General features: G+C 49.9%; 1 protein-coding gene across 3 annotated transcripts in view; it reads left to right on the forward strand.

The window, feature by feature from the left end:
• The window catches only part of EIPR1 (EARP complex and GARP complex interacting protein 1), a 101003-nt gene that overhangs the window by 11182 nt on the left and 76121 nt on the right, over nt 1–13700 (forward strand). For 2 of the 3 annotated variants that reach the window (XM_033125348.1, XM_033125349.1), the window contains exon 3: nt 9545–9677. In XM_033125348.1, coding sequence (XP_032981239.1) covers nt 9545–9677 — 133 coding nt within the window. Of the gene's footprint in view, nt 1–5738; nt 5759–9544; nt 9678–13700 lie in introns of those variants that run through there. The other variant, XM_033125350.1, reaches the window with a different exon arrangement.

The following is a 13700-nucleotide window of genomic DNA, read 5'->3' on the forward strand; positions in this document are numbered from 1 at the left end:
GCAGTAATCATTCTTCAGAAGTTATGAACTCCTCACAGGCATTGCAGCTGAAGGACTGTTAGACGATTCGGGGAAGTGTTAAAATGGCACACATAATATGATCACTATTGTGTGAAATAAGTAAAGTACAAAATGAATCTCTACATAGAATAAAGGGTAGAGGAAATAGGTCAGAATCTGAGCCATTGTTACCCACAGTGATGCAAATACTTGTGATGAAAATTGTTTTCTTTCCAATTTTCTGTTTTCTGAATGTGTTCGTGTGTTTTTCTTTTTCCTGGAAAGTGTTTAATGGGAACAATTTAGTTATAAAAGTACATCCCAGTGGTCGTCACAGGGAAAGAACAATCCCGGTGAGGACATTGCAGTCTGGGGTGCTGCTGGAAGGGGACAGAGGGGGGCCTGGCGACAGGCACGACAGGCACAGCAGCCCCCGCTGGCAGCTCCGCTGTCCCCGCCAGGCCGGCTCCGGGCGGGGGAGGGGTGGCCAGGGGGTTGAGTCTGCCCCCAGCCCTCTAGGCGCCTTTTTCTCATCTACTGGCTTTGAATTCTAACCAACTCTGAGGTGGGATCATGGACCTAGTGTGGAGCATCAGGTTTTACACTTTCTGAGAATAAGGACGACATTATAATTTTTATTATTAATATTTAATGAGAGATACTTATAAAACTTTTCTTAAAAATATTAAAAGTTAACAGAAACCCGTGAGTAAGAACAAAACAAGGCAATGTAAGGCATTGATAAGTTACATGAACAAGTTACACTGTACCTGGTTTTATCAGCCAGAATCGTATGCCATTTGGTTATAATAAAAGATCAGCCTCAAATGATATAAAGTGCTTTTAATCTGCCTTCAATCCTTTTTGGAGCAAGAGAGTGTCCGATTAATTATTTTAAAGGGGCTTTTCACTTTTTCTCCCCCTTCCTATTTCTACACTCCACCTACAGTGGTCTTTGTATGTGAATTCAAATGAGAGGTGAGTGTTTTTGACATTGTGGTGTGTCCTTTACTGTTTAAGGTGTGTGACATTGTTGGGACTTCATTCATTCATTCATTCATTCATTCACGCAGGAAACGCTTTGGTATGGTAATAGGGCTCTGTATTCCTCTTGCTGTTGTGAGCTGGGTACACAGATGAACAGAAGTATTCATGCTCCAAGTTCAGCTTTTGGTGACGTGGTGAAACACAGTCCCGCAGGTCATTGCAGTGGTGTTGTGAGAGGTGGGTGCACAGGGGCCCGTGACCCAGGACAGGTGGCGCTCGTGTCTCTCCATTGGCATTGGAGCCAGCACCACAGACAAGGTGGCTTTTTCCCTGCGGCCTTCAGACCCAGATGAAATGTATGTCACTTTGTCGGTGGCCTGTTTTCTCATAGTCTGTGACTCATTCCTCGGGAGGGAGTCCTGGGGAGGAGGGGGTGGGTGAAGGGAGAGGCGAGAGGGAAGAGAAGGGTCACATACGCACTCTCTGTTCCCACGCGTGCTGGAGCAGTCGGCCCTCATGCTCAACACGCGTGTTCCCTCAATGAGGCATGTGTGTTCCTTTCACACATGACGTGTTCCTCATGTGGCACACATCCTGCTCACACATGACAGCGCTCCCTCCCGCACACATGGGCCACCTCTCACACGAGACCTGTCTCCTCCCCCATGTGACGGGTTGGCAGGGGCTCCTGGCAGTGGTCGCTGCGGGCGCCTGCCCCTGTCCTGTGCTGGGTGGTGGCTGCCTGTGCGGTGGCTCAGCAGTTAGGGCTGCTCTTCGCCAGACGCGCGGTTCTTCCTGCGTTTCTCACAATGTTATTGCAGCTCGCTTATAGATTGCATTTTAAAATGATGAAAAGGATGTCATGGAATGTCCCTGCCTCCTTTCACGTCCCCCTGAGCGGTTTCTGTCCAGTGAGGGCGACTGGAGCTGCGGTTACTTCTGTGAACGTGTGTGAGGGGGCGTTCACACGCCATACCTCTGCACCCAGCAGCGTCATGTGTCACCGCCTGGCCGTGTTATTTGTGTGGCTGTCTAGCAGTCATGTACGGAGAGCACCCTTTGCAGTGCTCTTGGCGCGGGCACAGCCGGGTGCTTGGTACAGAGGTAAATAAAGCGGGGTCCTGCCCCCCCCAGCCTCCAGGATGGGGAAGGTGGGAGCCGGCCTGAGGAGGCCCTTGTCTCCAGGGCTGGCGCCAGGGCAGGCATTCCCACACCTGCTACCTCAGTGGGCAGAACAGGTGTATTGACCCGTTTTTAACATGAGGAAGTTGGCCCTAAGCAGTCACGTGGTTTTTCCAAGGTGACCCAGCTGGAATGTGCTGGATGACCACTGAACACCCTGCCCGCCCCTCTCTCCGGCTCCCTCCCCCTTGCTTCACTTTGCATTGTAACCACACAGCATGTGCCATGCGAGTGCATGTCCTGTTCACGTCTGTGCAGACTCCATGCACACAGGCGCTGTGCTGAGAGGCAGACGTCCCAAGGTCAGCACAGCTCGCCCTGGCCAAGGCTCGGCCCCTGGCAGGTCGGAGGCTCGCGGTTGGCTGTGCTGCTGCTGCTGCCGCTGCTGGGGAAGCTGTGACAATGGAATCTCCCTCCAGCGCTCGCAAGCCCTGCCGGTCCCCTTCCATTCCTGGGGAGTGTGGCTGCTGGTCGGGGTTAATGGCCCCTGGCTTTGCCACAGGCAGTCATTACTCCCCTAGGAAGGGCCCACCACCTGAATCGTTACTACTTAATTCAGCTGTGCTGTTTCGGAACATTTTTGGAGCTGTCACAGTTGCTGGCCTTTCTTTGTTGAAGGACGTGCTTTGTTTTCTGTGCCCGTAATTTTGCACAGGGCTCCGAGTTAGGGGCAGGATGAGCATTTCTGGAGCCTGTCCTCTCTCTGGCTTCTCCTTGGTGAGGAGGGCGGGTGTTTTTCTTGGAGGGTGTGTGGCCCTGGGTTGTCCAGGGAAAACTGTGCCAGAGACCGGGAACCAGGGGTTTCAAATTGGAGGGGCGTGTTGGCTTGTGCACGGTGCTTTTCCCACGCGTTTTCTTTGCAGGTTGCCAACCATCCCCCTCCTTTCCTACATGGAGAGGGGATGAGTGCCAGGCTGGCAGAGAGGGGGACCCACTGGTCCTTTCTCAGCACTGTCCTGGCGATGTGTCAGGACCAGTGGACAGGCTGATGTCCCTCAGGGCAATGACAGCACAGCTGGTGCTTTCCGCTCTTTCCTTTACATTTTTTCTTTGTAATTTGTAAGCTCTGTGGTTCTGTATTTGTATGTTGATTAAGGGTGGCTTTGTCCTGCCCTCTCTGCCTGCAAGTCCTGTCCCCGGACCCCTCTGCAGACTAACCTAACCTCCGATTTTCCTCCCTCCCCGTCCCTCCTCTCCCCTCTTCTCCCCCCTTCCTTTAATGAGCCAGCACTTCATTGCCCTGGACTATGGAAGCATCAGGAAGAGGAGCCTGGTTTCCAGTGAGGCTGGACCCAGTGGCTCAGCAACTTTGGCAGCATCCCATCACTCATTGCTGCATTTACTAGGTGGCCTGCTGAGTTTAGGGACTCTAATATGTGCCCTGCAGCCTCAAGTTCAGTGTCTAAGACCTGCTGCTAGAGATGCTCTCTGGGATTTGCCTGGACGGACTAAGCCGCTCCAGTTCCGGGAAATGCCCTTGAGGGGCGTTGCAAGGCTATGGGAGGTGGGCCCTTTTCTCCTGGGCTGCGGGCATATTTGGGCGTCACGGGTGGGTTGTGAATGTACTGGGGCTTATTTGCTCAAGTGAAGAGTATTCACAGGGTAGGGGAGCGGTGGCCCTACTATGGGCACGATGAGCCCTGGGCAATGTATAGCATGTTTGATCGTATCTCTTATTGAAAGTCCAGCTGAAGGACCAAGTTTAGGCTTCAGTTAGAACAAAGAGATCTTCGAAATCCAGTTCCCTAAATTTACGAATGTTGAAGAGCCCAGAGTTAGTGCCTCAGCCAAAGTCACACAGCCAGGAAGTGGCAGAATCAGAGCCGGAACTCAGGTCTCCTGACCCCAGGCCCCTTCTCACGCAGCATGTCAGAAAGCAACCGGACTGCCAGGGAAACTGAGTTTTCCAGGCTGCTGACGTGAGCTGGGAGGAAGGAGAATAGGCGATGCGGACCAGACGGATGGCTGCTGTATCCAGGATCAGGCGACCAGCAGTATTCTGTCTTCCTCTTCAGGGACAGAGGTCACTTCATCCTGGTTCATTAGTGGTGAGGCCCTGGCATGGGGTCTGCTCTGGGCGGGCCAGCTTCCCCCTGGTGAGGGCTGGCAGCTATCAGTGGCAGGAAGAATCTTGCCCAGGGCTGGACCCTTAAATTTCCCTAAGAGGGACACTTTGAGTTCTCATTTCCAATGTTCTCTGCATTTTTTTTTTTTTTTTGAATTTTCAAGAGTTTGTTTACCTTCAGTTCAGTAAGAGAGATGAAATGGAAACACAGGGCAGAGGCGGGACTCTCGTCTGGTCCTGGTGCCCACGTCCGGTCCTGGGCCCCTGAGGAGACGGGCTGTGGACACAGGACCGCTCTCTCAGTCCTGATTCTTCAGGAAGTGAGGGAGAGAACTCTTGGTGGATCATCTTGGTGGGCTTTGTAATACATTTTATAACTCTTACTCCTAAATTTTTATCACCCTGCACTGGTTAATCCGATTAAAAATGTTAATAATCGTAATTCAAAATCTATGAGTTGGATCTTCATTGTAAGCTGCTAAAAACATTTAAGAACGCAGACATGGCATGAAGACTTACGGTGCAGTTTAAGTGCTACCCAGACGACCACGCGTCTTCCCTGCCCTCTGAGCCAATAGTGATTGGTCTGTCTTGTGCCCCCGAGATCGAGATCTTTTGCACTCACCTTAACTAAAGTGCTTTCTCTGTGTTACTTGTTTTTGTAACCGGCCTGTAACTGCATCTATTTTTATCAACAGAACATTTCTCTGTAGTTGTAGTGTGGGCTGGGTAGAGGGTGGTGCTCTGAGAATAGACACTTACCACACGGTCTCTTGTTCTGAGTCAGGAACTGCCTCGGATTTATTTTTTTGCTTCTCTGCTGCAGTGCAGAGCCCCCCTTGTGGAGGGCGTGACATTTTCATGTGCCCTATGGTTTTGTGGGGGGAGTCACCATACATCCTGATGGTTTTGTGGGGGCATCTCCATGTGCCCTAGGTTTTGTGGGGGGAGTCACCATACATCCTGATGGTTTTGTGGGGGCATCTCTATGTGCCCTATGGTTTTGTGGGGGGAATCACCATGATGGTGGTTCAGAGCACATGCTCTGGAATTCTCTCTCTAACTGAAGGAGCCATGTTACTCGAACTGTTTCTTTACCTGTAGATTGTGGCTATAATGGGCTATTGCAGGGCTCCTTTAGGATTAAAGGAACTAATGTGTGTAAAATGGCACCGTGCCTGGCACGGATCCATGATGACTTTGATCCCTGTTTGTTTATGGTGGTGCTGTCTTATTCTTTCTGACCACGCCCAGATTAAAACATTTCATGAAGACGTATGCTTTGGACCTGTCCGTGAACCTCCTGTAAACCAGGATGGACTCGTCACACTTAAGGATGAAGGTTAAGGCCGTGTTACCCAAGAGTGTTAGGTCAGGAGCCCTGGATCTGCGACTCCTCCCTCCTCCTTGCTCTCGGGGCAGGTGGACTTCCTTGGGCCTGAGCGTGTGGGAAACAAACCTGGAGGAAGACCTGCTTGGACAGCATGTGCTCTGCGTCTTCACAAGAAAGAAAAGAGCTTTCTGGCAGGGTGGTGTGAAGAAAGACCCGTCCCCAGACGAGAGCAGGGGCTCTGGAGGAGCAGGAGATCAGCAGAAGCTCCAGCGGCTGCTGGGACCTGGGAGACTTGAAGGGCGCTGGGGGCGCGAGGGGGAGGGGGAGGGGTTTCTTGGGGGGCGGGGCGAGCCGAGACTGAGGCCTTCTGCTGGAGCCGCCCTGCTCCCACCTTGGGTCTCCTCGGCTTCAGTGCCCTGCAGAGGGCCACACGGCGTGGGGAATAGTGTGTTTAAGGTGTCCTGTTTTACTTTTAGTGGCATTCCTGATAAGTAGGAAATGTATCAAACCCAAGGGGAAAATTTCTTGTTCACCCTAAGAACGCAAAAATTATTTTTTACCTTTTAGTCTGTGTTCACATGTGACTTTTACATAATCACATGCCATTTTACATTCTGCTCTTAAAATTGAATGCTCTCATAACATTTTTGGTATTTATAATTGCTCTTAATCATGATTTTTTTTTTTTTTAAGATTTTATTGGGGAAGGGGGGAAGGGAATAGGACTTTACTGGGGAACAGTGTGTACTTCCAGGCCTTTTTTTCCAAGTCAAGTTGTCCTTTCAATCTTAGTTGTGGAGGGTGCCGTTCAGCTTCAAGTTGTCTTTTCAGTCTTAGTTGTGGAGGGTGCAGCTCAGCTCCAGGTCCAGTTGCCGTTGCTAGTTGCAGGGGGCGCAGCCCACCATCCCTTGCAGGACTTGAGGAATCGAACTGGCAACCTTGTGGTTGAGAGCCCACTGGCCCATGTGGGAATCGAACCAGCAGCCTTCGGAGTTAGGAGTACGGAGCTCCAACCACCTGAGCCACTGGGCCGGCCCCTTAATCATGATTTTTAAAGCTACTTAATATTCCATACATTTTTTTTTTTTGTTCATTCTTTGGGACATGTTACAGGAAATCAAATTATTTCAATTTCAACACTTGTATAGTTCTTATTTACATATTATAATAAGTCTTCTGAAGGAGTGACTCAGAATTACAACGTTCACGTTTTACCGTAGCCTTACCAGTACTGGTTGTCACCACTTAAACAAGTTGGCTAATATAGATAGATAGAAATTGGTGTCACCGAACTCTTGGTTTTAAATGTTTTAGTCATTGGTGTTAATGATGACTTTCCCTCACTTTCTGTTCCGTGCTGTGTTCAGCCTCATGGATTTCTGTCTGTAAGGTATAACGTGCATACAGTGCACTGCTAAAGTGTGCGGCGGGGTGCATTTTCACGCGCGGGTGCATAACCGTCCCCGCCTCCCCCGCACCCCACGGCCCCTCTGGAGTCTCCAAATCTGACCCAGCCCTGCCCCTGCTGTGGTCAGCGGCGTCTCCCACCCTAGGTGTGTTCTGCCTGCCCTTGAACTTCATATACATGGGGTCACACAGTGTGTTGCTCTTCAGTCTGATTTTTCTCACTCGTTATTGTGGGTTTCATCACTGCTTCTGCGTATCTGTAGTTTGTTATTTTTCATCACTGTAAGTATTCCATCTTATGAACATTCCCCAGTTTATTTGCCCATTTACTTTTGGTGGACATCTGGGCTGTGTATCATTTTGGCTATTGTGAGTAAAGCTATGAACATTCTTGCATGTCTCTGTTTTGGGGTGTGTTGGGTATATACCCAGCTGTAGAATTGCTGTGTCATGGGATGTATATATAATATATATGTATATAGGTATATATGTATGTGTATATATATATATATATATATATTTAGCTTTAGTAAATACTGCTGAATATTCTTCGCAATAATCTCTTAATAATCATTTAGTAATTAATTGTCAATAGGCTTTTTAATGGGTAACTTGTCCATGGAGGGAAAAAGTGTTTACAGGTATAGTTCCCTTGGGTGTAGAAAAGAGAAAGTGTACAGTAAACCTTAACTTTTTAGAAAAGTGCCACGTTACGGCTTAAGAAGCTGTCCATAGCAACATTTCCGAACCCCTGGGAAAACTGCATTGGGTTCTGAGTGCCGGGAGAAACGTACTGAACATAGTTTAAAGATAAAGTAACACTCATGGTTTTCCGTCTCTCCTCGGAAGCGGGGATGGCGCTTGTGTATATGGCCCCGCCTGCCCCTGTAAGCCGTACACGGCTGCTGTCGAGGTCTGGTCACCCTGGTGCTCTGTTCCTTCGTCCTCATTGTACACGCAGGGAAACTGAGGTTCAGGGTCCCACTGGCTTCGAGTGGCAGAGGCAGGATTTACATTCTACTCGACTGTGACCCCTTAAGGGGACTGGAGGTTGTTATCATGTGCAGACTCTGAGGGAAGTGGTGGGGATAAAATGGGGGCCCTCTGAAGCAGGCACAGAGTGCAGAGCCTTTGGGTGTCATGGGAACATTGTTTAAAATAGCTTTTAATGCTTGTTCTGATTGTAAAGTCATGCATACTAATCATGAAAGGATGTTAAAAATGCAAGCCGATCACAAAGGAGGAAAGGAGAAACCGCTCTCTCTAGTCCCACCATCCAAAGTTACCCAGTCACCTTCCAGCTTGGCTGTCCTTTGGACATGCTTGCTTGTTTAAACGGAAAATGTGGGTAGTGTTTGTACAGTTCTGCATTTGCTCTTTCCCCTGAACTGTAGATTACGGATCCTTTCACTGGCACTAAACAGTCTTTGTACACTGAATGGCTGCACCGTGTTACAGAACAATCAAATTCTACAATTTGTTTGAACAGTTCCCTATTGCCAGACATTGAGGTGACTTCTAATGTTTCATTACGATAATCAATGACACAGTGAACATTCTTGGATATAAATTTTTATGCAGATCCATGATTATTTTCTTAGTATAAATTTGTTTTTAAAATAAAGGTCCTATTTCATTTTCTCATTGACTTGGGTATTGGTAAGTGAGTGGATGTGAAAATCATTGTAATTCCTCCAAAGTGATCCAGAAAAGCATGGAGATAGCATGTCTAACTTTTCATGTGGTGCTAAAGTGTCATACCGTGTTTTCCCAAAAATAAGACCTCGCCGGACCATCAGCTTTAATGTGTCTTTTGGAGTAAAAATTAATATAAGACCCAGTCTTATTTCAACATACATAATATAATATGTTATATTATGTAATATAACATAATGTATAATACCAGCTATAATATAATATAATACAATATAATATAATATGATATAATACCAGGTCTTATATTAATTTTTGCTCTGAAAAATGCATTAGAGCTGATAGTCTGGCTAGGTCTCCTTTTCGGGGAAACACGGTACTATTATAATTAATGTTATAAGGTCATAGTGTTGACAGCTGCTGCTGGATTCATTTTTAAAAAGAATTTGAAGGTGTACTGACGTACCATCCTTTCTCATCGCTTCCAGCCGCAGCCACTTGACATATGTCCCGGCCTGCTCGGCTGGGCAGAGCTGGTTAATCCCAGGCCTGAGGACGCAGCAGTGCCCAGCCTGCACCCCCTCCCCACAGCCCCTCAGCAGTTCCCAGAGGCTGGTGGCTGATTGCACAGCCCTGTGGGCCTGGCCTGGCCACCAGCCACGGCCTGACCCAGCTCTGGTGTCTTGCTTCCTTGGGACTGGATGCGCAGGGGCCGTGTCATGTGGCTGCAGCCCTAACAGCAGTCTGCAGGCACCTCATGCTCAGCTCCCGAGAGGAATTCAGTGAGATGCGTGTACAGAGGTGGACACTGTTAGCCGAGTAAGAGTGACCCCTCGGTAAGGTGTTAAAGGTGCGTGGGATTATTTGTGTCACGGCTTCATGAGGGAGGCCTAATGTGCCCTCTGTTGTATTTGTAGATCCACATCATCGATTTTGACGACGAAAATAACATTATAAATAAAAACGTCCTTCTCCATCAAGTGGGTGAAATCTGGCACATTAGCGCCAGTCCTGCAGACAAAGGTGTGCTGGCCACCTGCTACAATAAAAGTAAGTACGCTCAGCCATTTGTGTGTGTCCATTAGGGGGTTAGCGTGAGTCTTCTCAGCCGTTTGTGAGCCCTCTCGGGGGTCGCGTGAGAACGCCCGGTCATGTGTGTGCGCCCTTCAGGGGGTTAACATGAAGGTGCTCTTGTGTTGCTAGTGGATCGGCACAAGGTTTATAGGATCTGACCGATGGTGGTGCTGCGCGTGCAGAGCTGCTGCCCTGTGTGCGCGGATGCTGCAGCAGTTGCTATAATCCCAAGTCTAAGGCCGGAAGCTGGAATCATCACTGTTCCAGGAACTCTTGTCCCTGGGGGCAGGCAGAGTAATCTGCTGGAGGTTGTAATGGATGTGGGTGTACGTCATGGAGCTCCACCACTGGTGGTGTGGCTGGCGTGGCCTCCTTTTTGTTGCCTGTATGTATGTGTGGTAGACATTACAAGGTAAGGAGACCCCGTGACTGCCCAGTTCTCTGATACGTCTCCACGCACATGTACGTGTTGTGTGTTCCTGCTCCTTAGTAAACTTCTCACAGCCTAGTGCCTGGCTTGCCAGCCTCTGGGACATTTTATACTTGTGTCAATCTAAACGTCTGTGACACGGAACTAGCCACGCATCTTCCTTAATTCTCCTTTCTCTGTCATTGTCAATAAATAGTGTCCAGATTCTGCTCTGGGGGAAAAAAATCTCACCTTCTATCTTTTTCTGTTACCACGTTTCCCTGAAAATATGACCTACCAGGACAATCAGCTCTAATGCATCTTTTGGAGCAAAAATTATTATAAGACCTGGTCTTATATTATAGTAAAATAGTAAAATAAGACTGGGTCTTATATTAATTTTTGCTCCAAAAGACGCATTAGAGCTGATTGTCCGGCCAGGTCTTATTTTCGGGGAAACACGGTAAGTAAGCCAGAACAAGCCTTGTGGGGTTTTTTTTTTTTTTTTTGCTAGGTAGTTTCTAAAATGTTTCTTTCATTTGTCCAGCGTACCAAAATGCTTTTCCGCATTCTACAATCTTTAGACACTTGTAACACATTCTATTTCATCTTTCCTTTCACATCCTAGCTTCAGAATATTATTCTACAGGCTTGTCTTCCTTCTGTTCTCAGTTTGCTTATCAGGATGCCCCGTTTCTAGAATTCTATGATTAGAGTGTCTGCTTTCATAGAATTCTGCATGGTTTCTTTCTACTTTATTTTCACATCTACCTTTTTTTTTAAATACTTTTCTTCAGGGCAAAAAATTATTTTCTGAAAGGTCTTTCCACCCTGTGCTCCTTCTCTCTTGTTCTTAGCTTTCACTGGCTTTATTCCCTTGACGGGGAGCGGCCTCCCAGGGAACCCACTCTCACTTTCCTTTCTGCGTCCTGTCAGCAGGATTAGGGGAGAGCTTCTCACCCACTGAGAGAGCTTTCTGTCTGCTTTGTCATCTAGTCTCTGAGGAAAGGCCGTTACTACGCAGTGGGTTGTGATGGCTGGTGGTTCCACCTTAAATCTGCCCCTAGCGTATTTGGGATGGTAACATACGTTTGTCCTTTTGTATAAATAGCGATTTGGTTCCAGAACTAAGAAGAATCATTAACTGACCCAGCACGTGAATGCCCTCTCTCCCCACTCCACCCCGTACACTGGTGTTTATGGTCTTGAAGGTCTGTCCCTGGACAGCTCTGCGTGCACGTCTCACGTGAGGCCGACGGTCACTGCACAGCATTGTGTCCCATGGTCTCCCCACCCACCCCTGGCACTGCTGGTCCTTCTGCCTCCACTTGCCTTTAGCCAGAGTGCACCCCCTCCCCCTTTTTAAGAGAGGGAAGTTGGAGATGAACAGAAGTTTCTACAAATGAAAATAGGGGTGGTCTCCTTCCAGAAAAGTGACTTGCAGACTTTTTTGACCAGTCTCCTTTTGATTGTCTCCAGGTCGGCTGCCCTTAATTTCACCTCAAGTACCTTCAGCTTTGCCATATAACACAGCAGTCAGAGAGCGATGTCCCATCGCCTGTACCATAGTCTGTAGGTTAGAAGCTGGTCGGGGGCCCTGCCCACACTCGCGGGGAGGGGACTGCAGAACGCTGTGACCACTGGGGACTGGCATGTCGGCCCTGGCATGTGTCTGAGCAGCGCCTGCCGCCCCATGAGCCGTGTCCTCACCTGTGCGTCACAGTCGTGTCCTCGAGAGTCCACGCCGTGACGACGTCTGCTCAGAGGCGTAGGCCCCTCGTCCACTCAGCTCCAGCTGCTCGGCTGCTTCTGGGTGTGATCTGCACAGTTCACCTGCTGCCCTGTGAAGCTGTGACGTCATCTGCCCAGTGCACCCGTCACAGTGGTGGGGCAGGCAAGGGGGAGCAGTCCATCCCAAAAGGGGAGGATGGGACGCCCGGGGAGCCACTGCCCCTGGGCTGCCCCCCCGTCTGTCTCTGCCCTGCAGGCTTCTGGCTCTGAGCTTCATGTCATCGTCCCTTCTTTACGGAGCAGTGTGGACAGCTGAGGACAGCTGCAGCCCGCTCCTGCCCGTGCAAGTGTGGGCCAACAGTGAGCCTGCATTCATTCGGTCCTCCTTCTTCCAGTTTCCAGAACATTCTTCGCTCCCTCTGAGCCTTCACTGGCATAGTCTTCTGTGTGCCTGTGCCTTCAGCTGTCTGTTGGAGGCAATCTAGGCTTTTCTATTGTGCTCCTCAAGGCTTTTGCAGCCCCCACCCCCTGCTGGGTTCCAAAGCCGCTCCCACACGTTAGGGGTTTCTTACAGCCACACCCCACTTCTATGCCCGGAATTTTGTGTTCACTTTGTCTGCTGCGTAGGAAAGTTCCATGAACGCCGCGGCTCAAACGTCTCTTAACTGCGGTCACAGGTCAGCGCGGCCTAGCAGGGTCCTCTGTCGGGTCCCTCGGCCGCCCCCGGTGTCACCCGAGCTGTGCGCATGGGGTTCGGGTCCTCTCGCAGGCTCACTGGTTGGTAGCAGATACCCATTTGACCTATAGGTGCCCGTGTGCTTGCTGGCTGGCAGTGGGCACTGCTCTTGGCCCGCAGAAGCTGTGAATGGGTGTGGGTGTGAAGCACCCCATTCGGGCGGTTCCTGCGGGTTGTCCTGTCCGCAGGCTCAGCTACAGCACTTCCTTCGCGTCACCCTGTGTGTCTTGATGTGCAGTCAGGGTTCCTGAGACCCATTGGGCCGCACAGCCTTCTGTGAGCCTTCTCCTAACCCGCCCACCACTCCAGGAAGAAGGACACTGCTGTTCCTAGCATTTGTGGCTAAGTGCCAGGACTCTTCTGCCACAGGCAGCTCTGAGGGGCTTCAGTCCTGTGCTGAAGGCCGGTTTCTAGCATGACTGCCACGCGTCCCGACTTCCCTAACCGGCAGGAGCAGCCCAGCTCGCTGTCCCCTGAGCTCTTCTGGGCTCAGACCTGGTCAGTGTCAGCTGCTCTGTGCAGATCACGCTCAGGATGAGCCTCCAGACTGTAGTAGTTTAGCGCCTCCAGAGGATCTTGGAGTCAGAGATCCAGCTCGCCGCACCTGACTTCATACAGAAAGGACTTTTTAAGGTGACTGACACGGTTTGCAGACAGACACTCGTGGCCTGTTTTCTTGCACCGAGCTCTCCCACCAGTCGCAAGGTTCCACACTGCAACAAGCTGAATATGAATTAAACCCCAAGCATCACAAACTTGGGTTAAAATGGATACGTAAGTTGTCACCCCGTCGTGTCAGGTCTCTCATAAAGAGCAGAGCTGCACTCGCCCGCTCTGTCTTCCGCTGGGGCGTTCCTAGTCTCATGCTCGCCGTGTGGGCTGGTTGAGGGCTGCGGGCAGGTGTTAGCGCAGACGCCCATGCTCATGTACCGCTGGGAGCCTGTACGTGCTGCAGAAGCCGTGGTGCATCTCTGATGCCCCCCGCACGCCTGTCCCGTCCCCGTTCTGCAGCGGCCCTCACTTTTTGTTTCCATTGCTGTGCACGGTATTTTGGATACCGGTAGCACCTTTTAATCACAAGACCGACGGCCTCTGAGCCGTGCATCTCACACCCATGTGGTGC

The sequence above is a fragment of the Rhinolophus ferrumequinum genome, chromosome 13 (genome assembly GCF_004115265.2).
Source record: "Rhinolophus ferrumequinum isolate MPI-CBG mRhiFer1 chromosome 13, mRhiFer1_v1.p, whole genome shotgun sequence".
In the NCBI taxonomy this organism is placed as follows: Eukaryota; Metazoa; Chordata; class Mammalia; order Chiroptera; family Rhinolophidae; genus Rhinolophus; species Rhinolophus ferrumequinum.